This window comes from Strongylocentrotus purpuratus, unplaced genomic scaffold (genome assembly GCF_000002235.5).
Source record: "Strongylocentrotus purpuratus isolate Spur 01 unplaced genomic scaffold, Spur_5.0 spur5_scaffold_1, whole genome shotgun sequence".
NCBI lineage: Eukaryota > Metazoa > Echinodermata > Echinoidea > Camarodonta > Strongylocentrotidae > Strongylocentrotus > Strongylocentrotus purpuratus.
The window spans coordinates 44,666,103-44,692,478 of record NW_022145594.1 but is presented as its reverse complement, the minus strand read 5'-3'; the positions used below and the strand labels follow the sequence as shown (position 1 = coordinate 44,692,478).

The 26,376-nt window shown below is 36.9% G+C and overlaps 2 protein-coding genes across 3 annotated transcripts; both read left to right on the top strand.

Moving 5' to 3' along the window:
- Positions 1-15,693: 15,693 nt before the first annotated feature.
- LOC105445210 (tyrosine kinase receptor Cad96Ca-like) lies at positions 15,694-21,538 on the top strand. The gene is made up of 7 exons (XM_030978821.1): positions 15,694-15,829; positions 16,304-16,334; positions 16,939-17,009; positions 17,586-17,756; positions 20,507-20,611; positions 20,931-21,112; positions 21,395-21,538. The coding sequence occupies exons 1-7, from the start codon at positions 15,802-15,804 to the stop codon at positions 21,536-21,538; spliced, it is 732 nt and encodes a 243-aa protein (XP_030834681.1). The 5' UTR covers positions 15,694-15,801.
- A 260-nt stretch (positions 21,539-21,798) lies between these two features.
- LOC115921506 (tyrosine-protein kinase SRK3-like) lies at positions 21,799-26,015 on the top strand. 2 transcript variants are annotated; one of them, XR_004062916.1, is made up of 3 exons: positions 21,799-21,904; positions 24,467-24,566; positions 25,726-26,011. XR_004062916.1 is itself a non-coding variant. In XM_030979002.1 (3 exons), the coding sequence occupies exons 1-3, from the start codon at positions 22,510-22,512 to the stop codon at positions 25,783-25,785; spliced, it is 252 nt and encodes an 83-aa protein (XP_030834862.1). In that variant the 5' UTR covers position 22,509; the 3' UTR covers positions 25,786-26,015. The 2 variants fall into 2 exon arrangements, 1 of the variants encoding a protein (XP_030834862.1); XM_030979002.1 differs by lacking the exon at positions 21,799-21,904 and adding an exon at positions 22,509-22,601 and having other exon boundaries at positions 25,726-26,015.
- The last annotated feature ends 361 nt before the right edge of the window (positions 26,016-26,376 follow it).

Below are 26,376 nucleotides of genomic sequence, written 5' to 3'. Positions count from 1 at the left end.
GGGGAGGCCACGGCCGCCACGTTTTTCTGAAAACGTAGGGAGGGAGTGGCAAAGGCAGGGAGGGGGTACCGGCAACGCGCGTCACACGCACTGTGTAAGTACGTGGCCCGCACGCCACGCCTGGCCGTGAACGGTTGCGTGCATCGTACGTTGCGCACGTGGTAAGTGCGTTGTACGTGCTTACAACGTGCTTACAACGTACGGTCTCCGTGCGGTTGCCACGTTATCGTACGGAGGCCGTACTTACAAGTGCAGCTCACGTACGGTGTCCTTACTCACTCGCACGTTGTAAGTCCGTGCATGTGCGATGAACTCGGTGTTTATATAGGACGACATTCCGATGTTCTCCAGAAGTCCCAGCTGTTGCTGCCTCAAGATGCTGCCCATTCCACCGAAGAGACTATATACTGCATAAATCAGTGCGAACAACGTGCGTTGTAAGTGCTTACTCGGTACGGTCCACGTGAGTTCTGCGCGCTCATTGGATAGCTGAACTGGGGAAGTGGCGAGTAAGCACGGACCACGCACTTATCACGTGCGCCTTTAAAATACGCACGGAGTCAGTGCGTCGTGCGCTCGTTGGCAGTACCGGGCACGCACGTCACACGCACTGGGGTGAATCGGTAGCCCGAACGCAGCCCGAACGCAGCGAAAGTTCCTCATGCACTAAAAGTGCTACGGTGTGTCGGCGTGCTCCCAAATCCGTACGGAGGCGGTACTCATCACGTACGGATACCCAAATTTTGCCAACGTACGGACTAAAAACACGCACGGTGGGATGTGACCAACGCTTTAACGATTGAACAATATACATATAGCTCCGTTTAGTCTCATTTGACAACGCCCCCTATCGTCAGAGTCAGCAGCCAGCCTAAGGCCTTTAGCCCCCCCCCCCCCCCCCCCATCGTTAAAAATTAATTTTTTGTTTAAACGAAAAGCACATCCACCCTCACGTACGTTATCACTAGCTCTTTCATTGGAACCCTCATGTACCATTGACTTTTGAAAGTTCACCCACCGTAATTTCATCAAAACAGGTCGCAAGCTCGCCATTGCCTATATAACACATGTACAGCAAGTCGAACTTTGGACTCAATTTACTACGCGATTGGAAGATTATAGGTCAAGCACACGAAGGATAATAAGCATGAATTATCATAGATAAGTTCTGCTTGGTTCATTATGTCCACTTCATCAAACCCCCACCATAATTTCTCCATTTAGTAAAAGCAAACATTTTGCCGAGGTAAGCAAAAACATGAATATTACAGACATTACAGCCTTTTAGTACGTAACGTATAGTGAGCCGTATCGCTCTTGGAAGTGTAAAATGGCCGCCGCGCGTGCGAGCCCACTTCAAGAGTTATCACGGGCGGGAATGGGCGATGATCCGTCCAGGAGGTAGAGGTCAGTGGTTTGTGCTGGCAATGTTCAAGCGAGCGAAAATGAGACAACCGGAGCAATATAATTACTACCGTGTACGTACGTTTGCAGGCAGTAGAAACCTATAGAGCTGCCAAGAAACAATAGGTTTAAGTCTTTAGTTTCATTAGTTATATAGTTTTGAATTTAGGGTTAGGGTTGGCGTTAGGGTTAGGGTTAAGGTTAGGGTAATATACCAGTTTTTATGATGTCTGGTTAACGTACCATTTAAGGTTAGATATAGATGCCCTGTTAATACAACATGTAGGGTTACATATATATATATATGTGTGTGTGTGTACATGTATATACAAATATATTCTCCCTATGTTTTTATATAATATCTATTCTTCATTTACATCGCGAACCCATAAGTGTGAGCATACTATTGCAATGGATTAAAGGAAATCACCATATTCTTGTTTATAAGCTTATTTGGTAAAGAAATTTGATTGTATTTGATATTGCCCGTGAGGCACTCTTATTCTAGAAATATTACACTTTAATTTACCTTTGACACTGATGATTTAAATCAAACTAACGATAATTTGACAAATGATCATGATGTTATATTAAAAGGTATGGACCAGGTTTGATCATGCGATTGCATTGTAAAATAAACGTTGTGGAATCGACCAGAAAAGGTTGATCATCTAGCATATAAGTACTAGAGTGTACTGCAAGGTTCTAGAACCATCATAATGATAAGAAATTTGGTCGAGTCTTGGTAAAGTTACAAGCACTGTACATATAAAAATGTATATGGGACTACGCTATATCTATCCAGTCCGGATAGATATAATAATTTACCAAATATATCATTTAGTAGGCTGTTTACCGGCAAAATTTGTATCATCACGTATAAGTCAAAACATATTCGTTTATATGATTGGTAATGAGAGCTTTTTGAGAGGGGGGGGGGGGGTTCCAAAACTGGTGTATACCTTTAATGACTAGGCTTATTTAAAGTCTACAACATTTTCTAAAGGGTTTATAACATTGATTACATCGAGGAAATATATCTGCTACCAAATGTAAATATTGCAAAAATACAGTAAAATAAATGTGATAAAAGCAGTTTATTTAGTATAAGTTTCATTTTTATCTGCCTTCTAAATGGATTCACTGATATTACATGTCTGTTTTATGAAGACCATAACAAAATATGCACGAAAAATAATAAAGGTTTCTAATAAAACAAATAGGGTTTCTGAGGTTCATATTATAAGCATAACCACAATAGCAATGAGGGCATATTGTAATTATGTGGGAACTTTATGATGTAAGGCAAATGTTTTTTTTCCATAATACCCCTGACCCTATTGCACTACAAAGTAAAAAAAATTGAAACTCAGTCAGAGGCATAAACATATTGGGAGGAGGAACATAACAAATGTATAAACGGAATGAACAAGAGAGAGAGAGAGAGAGAGAGAGAGCGAGAGAGAGAGAGCGAGAGAGATGAGCAATGAGGAAGGTTGTTCAGTTTTTTTAACATAACATATTTGTATTGCATTCTATTGCAACAGAAGTGATTTCGTGGTGTAGTGGATAAGGCCCTGGACTGCCAATCCCATGGTTCGTGGTACGAGTCCCGACGCGGCTCTTATTACCTTTTGCAAGATATTTGTCTCAATTTGCCACCCTCAACCCAGGTGAGATAAATGGGTACCGGTTAGGAATACATTCCTTGAAATGCTAGAGCGCCATAATGACAGCCATGCAAAAGCCAGTGTAGTATTTGTGGAGCGCCAGGTGTGTCATGTCTGACAGAAGTAAGGGCTATACAAGAACCCACTATTATTTGTATTATTTTTAATATACTTGTTATCAGGTACAAATTTCAGGAAACATGCCCCTTTATTTACGAAATATCGGCGTAGTGTTGTAAAATAGGCCCCTTTTATTTACAAATAGACCCGGCCGGACGCAATGACCCGATGAATCGAAGTCCAAGTATAGCCAAGTAGAGAAGAGCGAACAAAAATAAATTCATATATTCATAAATACTGTTGCTTAACATCATATCTAATAATTTAGAATTATGCTTGTACACATTTAATTCCATTTTTCCTGATCTCATGTTATTATTTTATACGTACATTGTTTTTTACCTGCACTGTGAAAGCATGTACAATTCAGGCTATGACTGTCATTCATGTCTTTAATAAACCTTGATTGAATTTAATTGAATAGAATTGTCTTATTTACACGGATAGCCGCATCGGCATTGCCAAGATTAGGCATATATATTCATTCCTTCATGCCTTCATTTAAGCAAATTTGCAAGTATTGGCCAAGTAGCTTTAAAGGGATCGTTTAACAATGTTAAATCTGAGATACACGGCCCTACGTGTTATCAGTGTCTGTGATATGGTGTAATATTGAAGCCCTAAAAAAATTGCGCTTCAAAATGATCAAGAAGTGCCTCAAAAAAGCAAAAATCTTTGAGTGACCTGTTTTTACCATACTCGTTTTCCCCAATAGACTGTAGTGTTATGAAAACCGTCAGGCGAACGGTTTTCAAAATTTGTAATTCCAATCATAAATATCTTGATAATCAGACAGGCGATCGGCTTGTAAAAGTCATGGGGCTCCTGACTGACCTTAAGGTTTATAATTATCATTGCATCATGAGCTAAATCCAGAATTTTATTTCAGAATCTGAGACAAAGTTACCGGATCCCTTTAAATTGCCCTCAGTCGTAATACGTCATCAAACAGTGTAGGCCTACTGCTGCAGCATGTGCCGTCAACAGCATCGGTAAAAAAAGTCAATTGACTGTCCAGAACATAACATTATATCTCCCGTAAAGCCTAGGTATTTATGCTAAAGTGAATTGTAAACATAAATTGCTGTGATCTGTTCATGCAATCTCAATACAGGCCCGTGCTCCTTCCCTTTGGCGGCTAAAAGGCAAAAAAAAAAGAGAAAAGAGGAAACATGTACTTTAAACAAAAATGGGTGAGAGTATTTTTACTGCATTGCCCACCATCCAGTGGCATATGCGTATAGGCACACTATTAATATAAACTTTCCGTCGGGGCAGTCCACGGACTTCCCGGTGTTTATTTTTCTTTCCGGTTCCTCCTACTTCCTGCTCGATTTTGCCAGATTGTTACACTTTTCTTCTCGAATCTCTCCTTTCCCTTGATATTGCCAAACTCTGCTTGTCATAGGACCCCCCCCCCCCCCGGGTAAGCCACTGCTATCACAAACGGCTAAGTGTTGCTGTACCAGAAGTTATGCAAAATATTAGCATTGCGATGCGTTGCTTCGTCGCGTGCTGCTCACCGATTGTGTCGCGACCGTAGTGCGGTGCCGACATATACATTTAAACTTGAAATGCGATAACTTTGCGGTGAATCACGGCAGAAAATAGTCGATATACCGGCAAGCAAAAAATCGTGTACTGCAGATGTATCGTTGCGTTTCAAAATGCTTGCGTTCGAGTATTAAAGGGATAGTTGAGTTCTGTTGCAAGGGGCGCTATACAAAAAATAATTTTGTTGTGAGATAATGAACAACTGAGCGTCAAATATAAAAGAACATAATATTTAAATGATAAAATCATCTTTGTTTGATCAAAATCGGTTTAGAGAAGGTTGAAATATAACGATTTCTAAAACTTGTGTACCACCACAAATATTAGATATTTTGACAAATTAAAAAAAAACGGTTGAAAAAAAAAGAAATAACGCCTTTTACGTCGTTTTTCAGCCAATGTCGATGTTGGCTATTTTGTTGGCATTTTCGTTTTGCTTATATTACGCACAACCAACCGGCCCATGCATTGTTATTTTTAATTAAATAATTAATTAACGGTCACAATGTCTTTTTGAAAAGTGGAGCTGAATTGGTACGATCGTATTGGCTAAATTTTACACATTTTGGGGTCTAAAATTACCTTCATAGCCGTTCTAAAAGGGCACTAGAAATGTCACAGATAAGAATAACAGCAATAACCATGCACTTTGAAGGCATTTGCGGTCTGAAAACAGACCTCAACTACCCCTTTAAGTTTGGCATGGAGGGATTAGACCTCTCTGCAAGGTCACTGGCAGGTGGTTATCTCATCAAATGAGCTCTCAATTAACATAATAAAGAGGGCATCATGGGGAACATAGGCATTGTAACTAGCAGTTATTGTTCATGCTCATTGGTCTGTGCTATGTATTTTGCACTAGCTTTTCATAGAACAATCGCGTTAATCAGGATTATCTCAATATAAACTTGGCACTCCGTGATTTGGGGCTTGACACAAGGGGGATTAGCACTGTGGCATGATAAGAGTTAAAGGGGGTGTAGCATGGCAAATAGTGGTTAACGCCATCTATCATCAATGACTTCTTTTGGACAATTGCACGTACACGAATGGACTTGATTAACGGTCAGCGCGCGCAAGCGTTCGCAAAACAGACCGAACTTCTCCTCACGGTTCGGTTTCGCGTATGTTGCACGCATGTGAATACTGCGCTCGCGTCGTCCGTAGTCATACCCGATTGGCCCCGAGTTAGGTTACCAGAAAGACACGTAGTCTCATCATGCTACACCCCCTTTTACACAATGCTCATGATTTCTAGATTTTGAACTGTCTGTACTATATCACATGTAAATATGTGTTAGTTTTTAATGGAAATAGGTCAATTGAAAATTAAACATATTTACTCGATGAGCACACAGGCATTTGCACATGCCTTTTGCTTGCTCTCCAAAAAGAGCTCCTGGTTGCTCGTTATTCTTAGACACTTAGTAATCTGGAAACTACTAGACAAGTTGGAGTTTATGAAGCGTTGTTTTTATATCAGTTTTTGGATTTAGTTGTATCTCCTGTACTCTGGTAGCCATATATTCCTGTATATTGCTATGTAAGTACAAATAAGCCCCCTTTACACCGGATCTGCGTAGAGTTGCGTATTCATGAAAATAATTATGCTTCGGCGTAATCCCTGCGTAGGGTATGCATAGGCTGGCGTACGATGGCGTTTGGTTACGTACCCTGGGCGTAGGCAACGCGTACCTACGACGTATGCAATTGGCGTACATACGTGCACGCTTGCGTTTGACAGGCGTAGGGTTGCGTACGCTTGCGTAGGCCAGGCGTATGGTTGCTTACAGTTGCGTACGGTTGCTTACTTTATGCAAATGCGCCGTGTACAAATGCAATAGACGCTCGTTTTTTTATTTCAACAGAGTAGCTGAGATGTCATAATCACAAATTGAATAAACCATAACATAACAAAAAATGTTAGTCTGAAATACCATGTAATAGTGCAAACAAAATTTCAAGCACTAATACAAAATAAAGCTTCAAGATTCAAGATTTCTTCACGAAAAGAATAAAAGTGAGAACGTTGACATGTAAACAAAAATATCCAGGTTTATACAAAAAAATACTATCATGCCTTCTACACTTCATTCGAATTTTTCAGAGTTAAACATTCAAGCAGGCGCGGCGATTTCTTTTCATGACCGGGGGGGGGGGGAGGACGAAATGTGAGGGACGAGGGAGCAGTGGCGTAATGAGCAAAAACGTTTTTTTTTTTCGGGGGGGGGGGGGAGAAAAAAATCCGCATCACCACCACTCTTACATGTTACGCAGGCCCTTGGAACGTTTTTCAAAGTGTGTGTGTGGGGGGGGGGGGGGGGGTTACAGTTTTTACGATCAGGTAGAGCAAAGCAAAGTGGAGCGTAAATTGGCGTTGGGTCCAGGGGCAAAGCCCCGGCGGGTGTCAAGGGGCGGAGCCCCATGAAGCTCATGGGTTTTAGGCACTTAATTACGGTCAGATGAGCATATTTTGATACTTTATTTGTGACACTCGCATGCAGGTCACTTATTGGAATGGGGTCCAGGTCGGAACCCTCAGAAGCCCAGGGGTTTTAGACATTTAATTAGGGTCACATGAGCAGCCAGGGGGCAGAGCCCTCGGAAGCTCAGGGGAAAATCATGCCATTTCAACAACATTTGTAAATCACTGGTATCGAATTAGAAATAAACCCCGCTTGAATTTGATTTAGGGAGAACTGCCCCCTAAGCCCCCCCCCCATCATTACGCAGGTGCGAGGGAGTATAGTGAATAAGAGGTGTGAAGGTGACGGAAGGTACTACCCCCTCACAGGTTTTTGAAGTGTTGTTGTATTACAAAATTACATTCCTTAGCAAAACTATAGTATGAAAAAAAGCAGATACTTTTTTCTCACTTCGATTTTCTCGGTATTTACTTGTACATTTTGAAGAATATTATGCAAGGGGGCGTAGCTACCGAGTGAGAAGATTTTTGCATTTTTATTTGTCTAAACGCTGCACTCTTGGGCCCTCCAGAGCTATAAAATTTTGTGTGAACTTTTCAAAAGTTGAGGGGGGGGGGACGATCCCCTCTAAAAAAAAAGTTGAGGGGGGACGTGTCCCCCCCCCCCGTCCCCCCGGGATCACCGCCCCTGCATTCAAAATTCAATTGCTGATTTCAAAACCAAAATACAAAAAGGGCGAGATTATTTGTAAACAGAAACAGAAATGTTGATCAAAGAAAATTTCACCTAGATGTGGAAGAAATAAACATGACTGGTATTCTTGTAAATACTACAACTTTAATGCACTAATCTACAGTTTTGTTCTCTGTTGGTCATTAAAGGGATCGTTTAACAATGTTAAATCTGAGATACACGGTCCTACATGATACCAGTGTCTGTGATATGGTGTAATATTGAAGCCCTAAAAAATATCGCGCTTCAAAATGATCAAGAAGTGCCTCAAAAAAGTAAAAATCTTTGAGTGACCGGTTTTACCATACTCGTTTTCCCCAATAAACTGTAGTGTTATGAAAACCGTCCGGCGAACGGTTTTCAAAATTTGTAATTCCAATCATTAATATCTTCAAAATAAGACAGGCGATCGGCTTGTAAAAGTCACGGGGTTCCTGACTGACCTAAAGGTTTATAATTATCATTGCAGCATGAGCTAAATCCAGGATTTTGTTTCAGAATCTGAGACAAAGTGACCGGATCCCTTTAAGGTGGAATAATAGTTTTTACCCCCATTGTGTGTATGTGCGTGTGTGTGTGCCTGTGGGTGTGTGTATGTTTTTATCTGTCTGGCTGTCTTTGTTCAAAGCACTATTTTATTCCTCACCCAGCAACTTGGCGCAAGTGAGATCTGGCAGTCTTGTAAAGATTGTCTGATGTTCAGTCATGCATGCAGAGATTCAAACGAAAATGGTACCTAAATGTACTGGGAGGGTAACTCTATCAAGACATATCATGAAACCCATGATTAAATATTCATACTTCAAACAATTCAACTTTTAAAAAGTGGAACATTTTTTCTGACTCACTCTGTATATCTCGCGTGCAATCATATTACGTACGTAGGTTGTTGTTGTTGATTGTATTGGACTTCCCCCTTTATAGGCTAAGGAATGCATGAGCACTGCGTTTACATAGATCTTCTTAAACCAGCTAACAAACATATCGTGAAATTGATATATTAATACAGAAGTCGACTGTCCAGTTCTAAAATGGATATCCAACATATGAGAGCCATTTTGCACTTCATCGGATTGTTAATGCTGGTAAGTTGTCTTCGTTATTGCAAAACAATACAAACTATTGCACATGCATATATAGTACGTGGGGTACATAGCGCTCTTGTCTGGCACAATGCAATATCACGGCGCAGCATTGTTATTACACCGGCTTAAACACGGCTGCCATTACAGCGCTCAATCATTTAAATGTTTTAATTTCTGCTAGGTAACAATTTGCTTCACCTGGGGGGAAATGCGAAAAATATAGATAAATGTCTTGCCAAAGAACATAAGTACTTCGGCGGGGACTCGGAGCCCTGTACCCTGCGGTTCACAGTCAGGAGACTTTTTCACAAGACAACAACACTTCTACATTTTCGTAACGTATTGTGCATACAAACATGGGAATATTAATGTAAATAATAAATCTCCGCTTGGGACATAAGTAAGTGGAATTATCATTTTAGAAATTGAGGATTTGAGTCTAACATTATACACCCAGATGGTGCTGAAAGCGGTTACAGTAAACACATTACATGCAAGGGCAAAAATACTTATAATAAAACAGAAGAAAACAGTATTTAGGAGAAAACACTTGTCATTAAATGGGTGTTTTGTTTTTCTCCTAAAGTCTTCCAGTGTCTTAAAATCATAATATAGATAAATAGAGTTAGTTAAAGGTAATACAAAGTTTTTTAAAACTTAGAAAATTATGCGGATAGCGATTCTTTAGAATGTTGATATATTTGGATGCCCACGAGGATGTATAATACGCACTAGAAAATTTAGCCCCTAAAACACTTCTGCTCTCGAGAACAATTGAATATAAAAAAAAATATCGGTGCTACCGGTAAATTGTGATCAATTTAAAAGAGTGCCTATACGGCCATCCAATGGTAGCTGCGAGCATGAAAATCTCAGAATGTGGAGTTGTAATATATAATTTCCAAACGGGGATATAGCAAAACGGTCGATTTTTAGTCAAGAAACATTGTTTAAAGCTACATTAATATCTTGATCTTGAGAGGGAGCTATACAACGTAAAGATTTTATGATTAACAATTTCATCTTTAGACACGATTTCAACCGCGACAACGATCACTGAATATTGTAGGATCGCATATGCTTCCAATATGTTCATTTGAACCAAAGTCATGTCCTCATACCAAAAGTTGGTATTACCTATAATAACATTGATGGGGGAGGGGTGCTGGCAGTTCTGAGGATATTAGTTTGTAAAATACCAATATGCGGGAATACAACTGGCAACTCACATTCGGGCAACAAGACGCCCGAATGTCCTTAGGCGGGCAGGGATGTTCACACTAAATTAATGAAATGGTAATATCTTATGTAGTGTATTTTGATTAGGAAAAATTATACAGTCCATAATAAAGTAGGTTTTATTAATATTATTCTTAGCTCAAATTGGAACATTCATGCAGGAGGCACCATTCCCATTGGATAGAACATGGATGAAGAATACACTACTGCAAGATATCTGTTATTTTTCTGTTCGAAGGTCGCTCGGTATAGGTTTTAAGAAGGGTAGAAACAGAATTTAATGGACTCTTTGTAAATGAATGGATTTTTTAAAGCCAACGTCTTCTATATTAAATTAACATATTCATAGATTGGTTCTTTGGAAACAAAGTTGTAATGACGTTAGCAAAAACAAGAAGAAGCGTTATATAAAGTGAAAATAGTAATATCAGCTCACATTATCCATGCACGAGTAAGTAGCTACTAAGTTCCATTTTCGCAAATAAAAAAATAAATCAGAGACTATTCTGGTATTAATTCAAAATCGAAAATTCAGACGGAGCAAAAGTCATTTGAAATCTTCTTTGCTTTTCTAAACCAGCATTTGAAATTGGTTTGCTGCTTTAGATCGCTTTTTTGTAACGATTGATTCAACTACCTATCTTTATTTCTTCAGATCACGAAATTCTCAAACGGCCAATCTGTGACTCTGACAGGTCCTTCCTTAATACAGCAAGGTACTGACACAGTTTACACCTGTACTGGAGGAGCAGCGCCATATACCTTTATATGGGAAGATCGTTCAGTGATTCCAATTGTTAATATCTTCATTAATGGAAAAGCGGTTACCAATCCCTCTACTCATCCAAAATATGTCAACTTTGGTGTATCAGAAAATGAGGGTACATCTACTATGACAATCACTAATACTCTGGTAGAAGATGAAGGGCATTATAGATGTGTTGAACTTCCTGTAGGAACAGGAAACATTGAAGGTGCAGAACTAACAGTAGAAGGTGGGTCATAGAAAGTTTGAACAGTCTATTTTACTGAATGTTAATGTAGTTCCTGCCTTTGTAGCTTTTCATTAAAGTTAGTATTGTTTACCAGTACCTAAAAAGAGGATCCATGGACAGTAGATGTCAAGAAGGGATCTATTTGAAATTGCATTTTTAGACCTATTAATGTATCTAGAATGATAATAATGATAATGATATTAATAATAGTAATTATAATGATATTGATAATAAAAATAATAATAATAAGATGAATTGATGAAATCATTACACAAACAGATGACCCCAGATTTCTCGATGAAGTCCGGTTCCTCTTTTATCTATCTGTACATTATGTTGTGGAAAATTGATAAAAAATAGTTATAATAATAATAATAATAATAATAATAATAATAATAATAATAATAACAATCTTTATTCATATTGCGACGATTACAAAGTATTAGACGAAATAATTAGAGTAATGGTATTTCTGACAGTAATTTTGTACTATCACCTTTTACAACAACAATTATTTTGATTTGCAGTCAAATCGATACGGAACCTATCGGTAAAAACTATAACAGAGAGCAACATTGACGTGTTCGAAGCAATATGTGAAGCTTTAGGAGGTAGACCAGATGAAACAATCACATGGATGTTAGATGATGGGCCTTCACCTTGTGATGATACAAATGTAACGTACCCTGCAGCTGGAGAAGATCTGTCTAGTACGAGGAGTGTCTGCACATTTCAAGCTACTAGTGACAACAATGGTCAAACATTGAAATGTGTCATCACCGGTCATCAAGTATCTGATCTCAATGGAGAAAAAACAACTACTCTTAATATGCAAAGTAAGTTTGGTTACCCCTTTGCATATTTGAACATTTGTACTGAACAGAATAATTTGCTATAAAACAAAAGAGATCAACTATATCAAAATTGTTTGTATTAATTCATAGAAACGATTACTTTTACATGAGACCAGTATTGTCTGTTTGAAGCCAGACGAATGTTCATTTGATGTGAAATGATATGAGGTAAGACCTTTCTGGCTCCACACAGACAATGATGATAACTCTTCTTAGGATAACTTGGAATTATTCATCAATTTAGAAAACTTATTTGTTTCTCCTGATATACATGTCCCTGTATACCATAGATTGTGCAAAAGATTGTAAACCTTGAATATTTTAGTTTTTAATGCCAGATCGATAAGAGGGTACAAGTTCAGAGGTATTTTTTCACCCAACCCTCCCCTTCCCCCATCCTAAAAAGTACATCCCTATAAATGAGAAGATTACATTAGACATTGTAAAGCCAACAAGCTGAAAGATACATTATTAGCTCAAGTTTGCATCTCTCAGTGTCATTCTTAAATTGATTGTTGATTGTTTGTTTTCAGTAGTTTCATTCTTGTTTTAAGGTACATTTTTACTTGCATTTTTCTTTAAAGTTGCTATTAAACCAATGAATTCATATTTTTTCCCGATTAATTTTCGTAATAATTATAGTTATCCCATCCCTTTTTAAACGGGAATAGCTAATCGGTCGATTTTAGTCAATGAACATTGTTTTATAGCTTAATTAAAATATTGACATTGAGAGGGAGCTATTCAATATAAAAAGTTTATTATCTATTTCAACCGCGACAACGATCACTGAATACTGTAGGATCGCATAGGCTTTCAATATGTTCATTTGAAACAAATTCGGACTGAGCAAATATTGTGTACGGTGATTTAACTTGTGTCAAGTGAATATCGGGCCAATGAGGCTTCTTGATAACTACTTTACAATGTAAGGGGATTCAGCATGGGTTTGTCCGTGTAATGTATGCAAATGATTAATTCGCTCTCAATACGTCTTTCGTAATATTCAATTCAATTCTTATTTTGTTCACATCTCTAATAAAAACACATCAGAAGATGTCAGTAAAATCAGTATAAATAAAACAAACTAAAAATAAAAACATTCATTGACATGGCACAACGAAAGAAGGATAAAGGGTGGTGGATGCGAGGGATCAGCAAAGGCCGTTGGTCTGTCAAGGCTGATCCCTTATATTACCACCCTTCAAGTGAAATACATCATTTAAAAAAATATAAAAACAACAATCAAACAAACAGGTAATATAGCATACCATAATCACATCATAAAGCACAATATGACTATTTACATAAATCGCATAAAAGGCAATCAGATGAAATAAAACTATACTCCCTATTGAGAAGATACGATATATTTTTTTTTTCCTGAATGCGAAAACAGTTGGTATTTCTTTTAAAACATCTGGCAACCCATTCCAAATATAATCAAAATACTACAAGAAAATCCACTTATAGATTGTAATGTCAATTAGTATGAGTGGTTAGAAATGATAGTGCTTATACATGTAGATGAAGTTGTAATTAACTTGTTGATACAGTACGAAACGCATGATATACATCTATAACATTTAGATTACCGGTACTAGTTTTAGTTATTTCATTCTTTATTTTCTGTTTTTTAATACTACTAAATGCATCTTAAAAATATTCCAAGGCCATGTGCCCTGTTTTTAAGGTGCTCCGTTTTAACATGACGACTCAGAACGCTCAGGAAAAAAAGCCCAGTTTCCGTGCTGTATTGCGCAATAGCATATGACGTCACTGCAGCCGCCCTCTGGTGAAAAGGAGGGTGATTTAGGCATTAAAATGGCTTTACAAAAGCTAACTATGAAATTAATTGAAGAAAAAAAAAGACATTTATCCGAAAAAATATATGCACCAGTACATTTCTGGCAATTTCGTCATTCCTAATGCCAGAGTTTGATGTTTTTGTTTTGTTTTGTTTTTTTTTTTTTTGGGGGGGGGTGGGGGGAGGGGGGCACATACATGTAATTGATCGACGTCCTGGGGAGGGGTCTAACAAATTGTCAACCGATCTTGGAAATGTTTTTTTTTGGGGGGAGGGGGGCGCACGTGCCCCCCCCCCCCCCCCCCCCCCCCCGTGGCTACGTGCCTGCTTACAAGCATTAAGCTTACTTGTTTGTAATGATTCATTCCAACCAATGGCTTACTTATTTCTACTAAAGTTTTTATTTTTATTTTCATCTCTCCAATTTAAACAATGATGAATAGCTGAACAATACATTTTAGTCAGAGGAGGGAGATAATTGAATGTATGACTTTAATTCTTTTGATATTGCTTTATTCCATGTATGCCCGTGTTATGTCATATTATTGACTTCATAAACTAATATACAGGATTATACGGGTAAATATTTATCATGAATATACATAAAGAAGTAAATTTGATGTTGAATTTGTATCACACACCAGACCATTCTCCTTATCAACACTTTATATAAACGTAAATGGAAGAAGGGTAGACGTAGGGGGGATACAAGTTTCAGTTCACATTAAAATTTAGCAATTCGATTGGAGTGTAAACTCTAACTTTCTGTACAATCTTAACAATATAAGCAATTCATCACTTTAAGCTCCTGATAAATGAGCCATTGTAATAAACTATGCCATTATAAATTATTATATGTGATATAAAAATATCAGGAAGATCAATATCAAAGGATGTGTATTCATCCGAGCAATGTATATTGTTCCCTTGTTACTTCAGCAAATATTAACCTACCATGTATTTGTGAACACGGACCAGAGTCCAAAGTCTTGTTATTGCAATGGTTGAAGCGAGGCTTCATAGTATAGGTGAATACGCATACAGTATTGTTCCTCAATTTCGTCAAGAGGTTCCTCTTTTGATCGGAATGAATTCAATCGGGAATTCCCCTGATGATTTGTTTTATTCAGTGTCACTGTCGGTAGAATGTGAACTGATTTTTTAAATTTTTAGTATGTTTGTTTTGTATGGCTGAAACACGGTGGTTATTGTATTTTTTAAATTAAAGTTATTGGGTCTAAATTTGATTCTTTAAAATTGTTATATATCTATAGATACCTGTATGTTATAGTACTGGTATGTGATCTTACATTTGCTCCGGCAAATTGTTTTCCTTGTATTTGTTTCGTCAAATGTATAGGGTAAGGGTTGCAATTAGGTTTTAGGTAGGTTTTAGAGTATCAAGGTGAGGGTTAAGGTTGCGATTGTGTTTACGGTTAGGTTAAGAGTAAGGGTTAGGGTTAGGGTTGCGATTGGGTTTTAGATTAGGTTTAAAGTGAGGGTAAATGTTGGGGTTGCGATTTGGGTTTTAGGTTAGGTTTAGAGTGAGGGTAAGGGTTAGGGCTGCGATTGGGTTTTAGGTTAGGTTCAGGGTAAGAGTTACGGTTTAATTATAGTAATTAGTCTAGGGTTGAAGCAAATAATTCGGTTAGTGTATGAAATGGATCCGGAGCAAAAATCCCGTAAGAATGTGTCTTTTACTACCGCTGAGTGTTTGTAGAAAACTAATCACAGATTTCATGATTTCATCTAGAAGCTTGTGTATTTATATATTGTATGAAACATTGCTCATCATCCAGATCCTACACTATGCACCTGTGTGCCATGTGGTCTGAATTCTGGGGCTTCTGCAGGTATAGCTGTCTTAGCCATCCTGTTAGTGGCTTCTGTCATCATCAACATCATTCAATTCATCATGTTGAGAAGACATGAGACCAGACCAGGTGACTATATTCATCTTCTACTAGAATAGTTGAACGATGGAATCAGAACGATTATAAGATATGTAAATGTTTGTTTCATGATTGTTTATACCTGACTGTTAAATATCTATGTGTATGTTTGTAAATAAGCAACCGCAGGACTGACATCTTTAAGTACTCTTCAAGGGACTTTGAAACGAGGATAAATGCCTTACCAAAGGGCATGACAAAATTGAATTGGTATTGTTTAAAGAGTTTGAGAAAACATGATATCGGAAATTGATAGCGAAGGTATTTGTCTTTGGATATCATAACATCTATCATCTCCTGAATGTATTCCTCCATACCATATCAATACCTTAGGATAGAGATCCATTTACTTGAGACTAAATTTTACTTCCTTGTTGATAAATTTGCCATATTCCTATTTTCTACACAAAAAATATCCATTAAAGTTTCTATATTTGCTTCTTCCTCTTCTTTTTCTTTCTGCAGGTTTCGAAGAGTCATCGAAAACCGTTTCCAGGTTAGTATTTAGCAGTTCGAAATATTGAAGAGAATATAAATACTATATATCGATCTATAAATATTCATACAAACACCCTTCCCCTCACACACATTCTCACACACACCAATATTCGAATGTAGTGAAATACGAGAAACCTCTAAAGTTAAGCATGATATCATTATTCATGTGTTTACGTGTCAAATATGTTAAAAAGTAAAGTGAAACTTGAAATTGAATTGGTATGAAACTTTGCACATTCAAGGGGATTGAAAAGTAGTTAATTTGAAAGCAGAATGAAGACATATTTCGTAATGTAGAAAACGAAAATGTTACACAAAAACAGGTAAAACTGCAATAATACGAGTAATTGGAAATTAGTTCGATGAGATGGCTCTGACATGGCGCTGTACAATAGGCTAGGGCAGTGTCATTGATTAGGAGAGTTTGGACAACTTGGTTTCACTGGGTCACAACATGGCGTATATTCTTTTGTTTTGTGCTTGCCAAACAAGTAGTAGTAGCCATATTGCGTCCAAAACGAACCGGTTTGGTCAAACTCTGTATATAGATGGCTATGGGCTAGGGCAGAAAGGTCATTTTGTTCAGTATCGCTTTTTCACAGAGAAGAAAGACACGTATCTCATGAGGCAAACGACAACACGGCGTATGAGATGATTCAGAATGGAGATAGAGGTGAGAAAATCTGTAAAATCAGTCAGTAGTTTAAAATGAGAAAAGCGTTAGTTCCACGAAAATTAATCACATATCAAAAATTCACCCACAAAATAAAAAGGGTAGATAAATGGCTTTGTAAAATGCCATAAAAACGTTTAAAAATGTCCCACAACCACACAGATACTATTGTACTAAATGATAATCATTTCGTCCCAAACTGCCCAATACATTGTAACTATCAAGACTATTACTTTATTAATAAAAGTAGTAGTATATAATCCACAGGAAACATTATAAGCTTAATCATTCTCCCTGATCTGATTTGTGTTAGGCCTACTCATTTAACAGGGGTTTTAAAACTTATCTATAATAACAGCCGCTTTTTCAAATCGCAAATTCTCCTCGCTTTCCACACACACACAATTATAAGTTCATGGTGAATACTCTTTCACTTTCGTTTTATATTTGAAAGAAATCGAGAAAAGATTATCCAAGGGTAGCCTTATCCCTGTTTTAGAGTGTGAAAGATTGCTTGTATTTGATCTTTCAATTATTCGAATCGTTTTATTATTAATCTAATGTTTGTTTTTATAGCATACACATCTCTCAAACTCGGTCCATCCCACTCTCCCATCATTGCTCCTGAAAACGTGACGTTCTTCACCAGACTCGGTTCAATCGGACGCGGTGACTTCGGCGGGGTATGGAAGGGAGAACTCCGCTCGAATCAAAGCCAAGTAGACGTTGCTATCAGGCAGATTCCAGGTGAGGTCTTGCCAACCACTCCCTAAACAAAATAATGAGTTAAAAAGACCGACAAGCAAATCGCTTAATCGCCTAAAATGAGACGTTTATTTATCATCATAAATAGAGATGCCTTAATTTACCTTTCTATAAAGTTGAATTTCAGTGTGACCAAAACAAGCGTATAAAGTAACACATCGCTTCAAAAGTAAACAATGTATATAATAATATATCTAGATCAAACGATTCAATTTAAGATAATCCTCCGTCATGGCAATATAAAAATATAAAAAATAAAAAATTTAAACAGTTGAAATACAAATTCTTGAGAGTTCATTTATTCACTTTTAGTTCAATTGTTTTATTTAGTATATTTATATATTGTTATGTTTGGGGATCGGTTTTTAGATGAGGAATATAATGGATGTATTTTTTGGCAGAGTTCAGCAACTCTCAATACAATTAAATTGTTTAGCATGGAGATTAAAAAAATATGTGTTCGCCGGTTCATGGTTAAAATTCAAGTCTCCTGATTAGAAAAAAATTACTATCAGGAAAGTTTTGGAGAGTGAAACAAAGTTGGATGGGTGACTTAATCATACTTCTGATTGGTCTTTGGTCAACTGTCTATCGGGGTTACTATGGTATTATGGGGAGTGGTAATGGATAGTTTAAGTGACTAGGATAGGGCCTTTGAGTTGCTTGAAGTTATATATATATATATATATATGTGTTATTTAGTAATTTTATTGACACTCTGCCGAAGAATATCATTTTTGACGATACCCCTTTGGAAGTTGTTTCTTTCATTACATTTTTAGGCTTAACTGTTGATAACAAACTTTCGTGGAAATACCATATAGATAATACATGTAAGATCATTTAACGGAATATTGGCATAATAAATAAACTTAAATTTCATTTTCCGACATCATCCCTAATCATGCTTTATTCATCTTTAATTTTACCATATCTGAATTATGGGATACTTACTTGGGGCAACACGCAGCAAACTCTACTAAATAGACTGTTATTATTACAAAAGAAGTCTCTCCGTATTATTTACCATTCTGCTCCACTCTCACACACAGACCCGTTATTTGTTAATGGCAGACCATTAAAAACAAATGACCTGTATCTACTTCACTTAGGACAATATATGTATAAGTATTCAAGAAAGACCCTTCCACATATATTTGATGCCATGTTCCCCCTAAATCGTTTATTTCATGATTACCCAACTAGACGGTCAAACGAGTTTCACCTACCGCTCTTTAGAACTTTATTAGCGAAGAAGTCTTTTATGTATGATGGTCCTAGATTTTGGAATTCTCTAAGTGATGGTATTAAAAATAGTCCATCCCTAAATTCTTTAACTCATATCCTGCCATGAGACTGCTAGCGCGCTATTGTTATAGTGCTCTGTGCATGCGAGCGCGCTATCGATTGTTCATGCTAGCGAGCCACCGCTACTCTGCTTTGTGCACGCAAGGGCGCATATGTAATAACAGTCATTGTTCATGCCCATTGCACCGTGCTGAGTACTTTTGCAGCGCTATTGAAAGTACCATCGCGTGCATCAGATTATCGGCTTTGGATTACGCGTCTTTGAGGCTGTTCACACCGGCAGAGATTGCGCCCGCTAGACCGCGCTATCTCTGCGGTTTGGAAGGTACAACGTCGTTTCGGTCCGCCCAACAGCGAGCCACGGCGAGCCAAAACGGCGTGCCACTGGAGCACCTCTTGGGGGTGGTCCACGAGAGATAGCGCGGTGTAGCGCGCGCTAGAAAAAAAGGGGTGCTACGATAGACCGCGCTATCTCATTGCGGTGTGAACAGCCTCTTTGTATACAACAATCAGATTGGATTTTCTCGAGTAATTTAGCGATTTGTTTTTGCAAAGATTTAAATAACACGCGCTTGAACCAACCTTAATTAAATTAAATTAACTTGGCACACAGGAGATTTGTGGCTGGCACAATAGGGATTAGCACTGTGGCATTGGGTGCATTGTATGGGTTGCAGCTTAAGAGTTAAGAAGAATCTAAAAACATTTTTGCTCAAATCTTATACTAATATACAAGAATAATCTGATATTGGTTGGTAATCATCTTAATTTTTCATTTAGGTCTTCATCATCTGCTTGATTAATTTAATATTTATTTGGTCTTATGAATTTACCTTCCCAAAATTAACATTTATAACTACCCTTTTTTCGGTCATGGTTTGTCCTGCTTCTCCTTCCTTCTTCCCCCTTTTCCCTTTTTCTTCTTATCTGTTTTACTTCTCCTTGTTCGTTTCGTGTTTATACATTGTATGTTGTTTTGTAATATTGTCTTGTGTTTTCTAACTCTTCGTAGGCAAAATTTGAAACATTAAATTTTAATTTTTTCTGGGGGATCCACAAACTACAAGCACTGTTTTTTAGTGGATCCCCCACATTTCCTCAGAAATTAAGAATTTCTTTCAATAATTTTATTATTTGCAATTTTTTTTTTTTTCCAAAGTTTATTTGTATAGTTTCCTGAAAAATGAATTATGTATGAAAAAAAATGTAATATCTTTGTTTACCTTTATGTTGGAAATGAAAAAAAATATAAATATGAATATGAATATGAATATGAATATAAATATATTCATTTATATTCACTTGTCTGCACTATTTTCCCTTAATCTTATTTATTGGCAACTGCATGATTGAGTTTAACACATCACTCTCTGCGAAATTGAAAGCAAATGTGCTAGTTATATGTAGAATGTATCTTTTCTTAGATCAAGTGAACAATTCAACCAACGTTCTTCGAGCTGTCAAGGTCCTTTCTGAGCTATCGGATCAACCGAATGTTGTCAAGTGTCTAGGATATTGCCAAGAACAAGGTAAAAACACCTCATCCCGCAATTACAAAGCTTTTGATTGTCGCTAAAATCTTTACATATTCATGCATATGAGCATTTAATTCTAATAATTTGCAACGCTACCTAAGCTATCATCCCTAGAGGTGCAAAGCATTTTGAGTAAGCTTCGCGTCTGAATAACCAGAAACGATACAAATAGTAAAACAAGATTGTCTTGGAAGAACAATCAATTGTATTTGATAATTATTGAAGATGTTTTTCGTATACTATAACATGATGTCTGATAAAATACAGTGTTAAATATCAATGTGATTCAGTATTGTTTTCTATTGAATGATAGGTGGTATTCTGTATGAGTTCATCCCTGGGGGTACCCTACTCACCCATCTACAGACCACAGGGGTGCAGTCTCAACCCACATACGGCAATCTCAAACCAAAGAGGGTTCGTATCGATGAAGGTAGTCTACTCAACCTGGCTTGGCAAATTGCAAAGGGGATGCAGTATCTGGCATCAAAGAAGGTAACCTTATTTCATGACTTGCAATAGAAGAGAATTAACAAAGGGAAGGGGGAAGGGAGGGGAAGAGGACAGAGGGGATACGAGAAGGATGAGAATTACACAAATTGAAGAAGAAAGTTTAAAAATGGGAGAAGAGTAAGACAGTATGGTATAAGGATGGTTATGATGATCAAAGGTGAATCAAAAACATCCATTTCATATAATTGTGGATTTTATTTATTTATTTATTTATTTATTTATTGTTATCATTATGATTATCTATTTCTATTCTTCTTTACAAAGATCATCCATGGAACTCTCTGCGCTCACAATGTGTTACTAGGTGATAGAAAGCAATGCAAGCTATCAGATTATGGATTATCTTCATCACTATTTAGCAACGCAGGTGTGAGTATCACCCTATTTAATGATATATCATCAGCATAGATTATTTAATTATTATACCAATACTGGTATATTTATACGCCCTGATTATCAGAAATTTTATTAACCGTGGTGTTTGTTTCATTTTAAGCATATGCAATATTGTTTTTGATGTATTTTCAAATCTGCTTGTAAATTGTAAACACTTAAGCCATTGTCTGCCAATTACGGTTCGTTTTAAGCCATGAATAAAATGATTATTGACTCTAACTTAAAAGTGAATACAATTTAAAACCTTTTTTAAATACTTTCCAACATCTCAGAAACCAACAAGATGGAGTTCACCCGAAACCATGGTTACTGGCGACCAATCAACAGAAGGAGATAGCTGGTCTTTTGGTATCGTCTTGTGGGAAATTGTGACATTAGGTGAACAAATAATGTTTATATTGCATATAATTGAGTGTACCATCTTAAAGACCATGACGTTTTTTACGTAGGAAGCCTTATGGGCTTTATAGCTGTTCTTCATCAGGGCCCTCCTATTATTATTACCCTTGCCAGGTGGGCAGAGTGGGTGGAGAGTGATAAATATGGATAAATGTCTTGCCAAAGGAAGTTAGTGCCGAGCTGGGATTCGAACCCTTAAACCTCGGATTGAGAGTCAAGAGAATGGGACACTATACCACGACCCCTCCACCGTGTATCATATGAGCAAATCAATGCACTTAAATAATCAAAATAGATCATGACTAATACTTGTTTGATGCATTTTAGAGATGAAGAATTCAAGTCACTTGTTCCACTTTATTGATTGCATTATTCGTATATTCAAATACATGTCGCTGATATGAATAACATTTAGTCTAATTTATTCACTTAATTCCGCTTGTACTATCAAAGGTTGATGAGAAATTGTATATACATGTATATGATAAATATATATAACTTCTCTCCATAGCTTTAGATGTCACATATTCGTATTTTGGAAAAAATCGTGTTCTTGTTATTTTTCTTCGATTCTTAAAGGTGCGATGCCATACCCTAAAAAGACCATTGACACTGTCCAAAAGGAGGTTGCCAATGGTTACCAGATGCCATGCCCTCTCCATTGTGGACAAGAAGTGTAAATATTACTCTTTCAAGCGAATTGTTCTGTAAATGTCATAAGTTTACTCACTCGATGCTTTATTTATATTTGCTAGATTTCATGATGATGTTTTGTATCAAATGCAGATATGTTTCCAAACAATAAGAAATACGATTTCACTTGATTCTGCTATCTTTCCTTTGAATCTGATTCTGAAGCTGAACAAATAGGTCTGTAGCCGCCCCCTCCCCCAGTGGTAAAATTGCCTCCCGTCCTACATCCAAAATGCTCCTTCTGTATCCACTTTCAAAGTAATGTTAAAAACTCATCTGTTCAAATCCATATCATGAATTTTGTCTTCTCTAAACATGTCAAAATGAATAAATGATGTCGTACTACTATTTGTTAGGAAATAAGTCATCTTTACCATAATTTAAGTTAGATTAAGTTGATTTATTCATTTATCTGTAACAAACTGTAATTTTGTAACGTAAAATAGCGTAACATGTAAGCCTGGTGCTGTCGTCCCGGCTTTTATTACGTGTAAGGACATTGATATACTTAACACTAAAGAGGCCGGGCTATTTGACGTCTTAGTACGGCCGGGGGGAGGGGGGGGGGGGCATCATGCCCCATTAAGATTTCGGTCGTGAAGGAGCCGATCCCCGCGAAAATGTGCACGCATGTCAAGTGAAGTGTATAGAATAATATGATGATTCCAATTTTTTGAAAAATTCACTTATTTGCATATTTATGGTAATGTATGCAAATATTGTCATAAAAAAATCACATTTTACCCATAAATCATATATTATTCATATCTAAGCATTCTTTTATACTACTTATATTCATTAGACCATTTGGAATAAAAAATACGACAAAAAATTGGAAGAGCCAGCTTATTCCTTATGCTATCTCTTGTTTTGATAATTTCTAATAGGTATTTCATTGTTTCTTTAACTTCTGTATTTTATTGTTTTTGTTGTTTTATTTCATTTCTTACTACAATTCAACTATTTTGACTCCCAGAACAACCACCTAAACTTTAAACAACACCCAATAACCAATGTTTAATCTATTTTTAGGAAAAATGATATTTCCATATGTTTTGTACACAAATCACAAAAATTAGCGATTTTCGGGCTGACATGCAAAGACAAAACGTCACGTGACCTTGTAACTGTAGGTCCGATTTTCATTTTTGTTAAAGATGCGCAAGACTCGAAAGAAAAAAGTCAGTGAGCGGCGGGGCGCCATCCATATGCGTACCCGAGCAATCAGAACAATCGTAGAGGGGGGGGGGGCATAATAGCCCCCGGCCTTATTAGGGTTAAAGGCTGCTGTGACAACAGTACCACAGCGCCTAGAAACAATGTATTAGGCGCGTTATAAATGTGATTTATTATTAATAAACACTCAACAGAGTAAATGATAGAATGATAAAAACATAAATAACATAAGAGAAGGTGATATAATGAAAAACAAAGAATAACAAAAGGAACGGTAGGAACAAAGTGATATAACGATAAAAACAAAGAATAACATAAGAGAAGGCGATAGAAGGAAGAAACAAAGAATAGCATAAGGAAAGACAGAAAGAGAAAGTGATAAAAGGATATAAACAAAGAATAACATAAAAGAAGGTGATAGAAGAAAGAAAAAAAGAACAACATAAGAAAAGACAAAAAGAGAAAGTGATCGAATGATTAAAAAAATAAGGTGTAGTAAAACGCCTCGGACTGAGTGCGCACATAACATAATGAAACAATAGTGACGAAACTTCTGTTGCACATGAACTTTGAATTTGTCGAAATTTTGTATTTGTCTTTGTATTAGATTCAATTCGGTAGTTCTATTAGATTTCTATTAGATAAGGATCGACTCTTTTTCGTATCTTTCAGGTATTCGGTCATGTCTGGTTGTTGGGAGAAGGAAGCTACACGTCGGAGTAACTTTGATCAGATCCTCAAGAGTTTGGAAAGGATTCTAGAAAAGACTCATGTAAGATGTACTCAAATTGTCTTCTTCTAACATATCTAATACATCATTTAGTTTCCTTATTACATATCCACTTGTATAATTCCGCTAGTACATTAATCTCAGTTCACTAAGAAGGTGTAATGGAAACAATTATAGCCTTGACCTTTTATGATCTTTGCAATTTTTGTGATTAATAACTTTTCTTTTAGTTAACTGATTTGCCATATCCTTCATATTAATATTCATGCTTTTTAAATTCATTTAAATCAAATAATCATATTTTGCTTATTTCCCTTTTTAATAAAATTATGAAAACAGAATATTACATGACAAAATTCGATCTTCATTTTAAACATGAACATGATAATGTGAGAGTAATTCATTGCGGTCGACCTTCGGTGTTGATTGGCAGTGTCGTGGTCTAGTGTATACGTCACCGGATCGAGGATCACATGATTAGTTGTTACAGTCCCGCCGTGGCACTATGGCCATTGGCTAGATATTATTCAATATTTGCCACTCTCCACCCGGGTGTAAAAAATGGGTACTTGAAACGAAGTTATTCCTTGAATTCTTTCAGCGGTTTAGCCAGTGTAACAACAGAACTTCGCATCTACCGTCCCCTGGGTTGATATATGTGAGGTATTAATGAAGCTATCGTTAGTATCTTCATCATTATTATCATTATTATTGATATTATTATTAGTGTTGTTGTTGTTAATGCTATTATTTTTGCCATTACTATTCCGCAAAACAGGATCAAGTCCGTATTTTTTTCTTGAAGATTTAGTTTTAACAACAAGCACGATGTGCTATCAAGAGCGACTTTATACATGCCTATGCTTTTTTTTATTGTTCTGCTGTCTTGCCAATATATCTGTCTTCTGCAGGTCTTAGACGTGTAGATTCGGGGAGATCTTGGTGATGATGAGACACCTTTAATTCCCTCTTCATCACGAGTGTGTGTCCGATGATTTTTGGAGTCATCTCTACTTAGGCTTTCCACATTCTCTCTATCTCTCTTTCCATGGGCATAAGGGGTGGGCACCTCGATAATTGAAATTTCCTATCTTATCTCATAATGATGTCTGACTTTTGTTATTATTATTATTAGTATCATTGTTATTGGTATTATTATTGTTGTTATTACTATTACCTTAATTTCTTTTGATTTTCACAGAATTACCTGTCTCTCAATGACTTGGATGAAGGATTGTATGCGTCTACACTTGACATGTGAAATTACACCTTGTTCGGATATGCAGTCATACTACATTACGTCTACATCTTTTATTTTGTACAAAGCAGATCCGAGCCAACTAACTGGGACTACGGGGATATTAGAGGGATATTATAGGAAATACATTTTGTTAAATTTAGCCAAGAATGCTGAATCAGGCTATCGAATATACTTGTTTGAATTCTGCATCATAACTCTGCTTTTTTATAAAAAAAATTTAGGGATCATTTAGTAGAAATTTGTAAAGTAGTTACTTTAAAAAGATAAGTTGACAATGTCTAGAGGTGCAGCTATCCTAGAAAACATGATATTTGTGAATATCACGAGGTCCTAGTAGCAACCGATCTCATACATTTAACAACTCATTCTTCTAATTGTCTGTCAGTTATGTTGTGTATATACTGTGTAAAATTTACTTGTAATTTACCTTGCAACGTTTGCCAATGTTCGTGTTATTTCATAGTATTGTTGTGTGTGGATCACCTCCTACCCCCTTTCTTCTTTCTTTTCATCACCCACTCTCTCCCTCCTTCTCCTCTCTATCCTTCTCTTTCCCTCTGTTTCTATTCTACCTTTCTTTCTCCTTTTTTC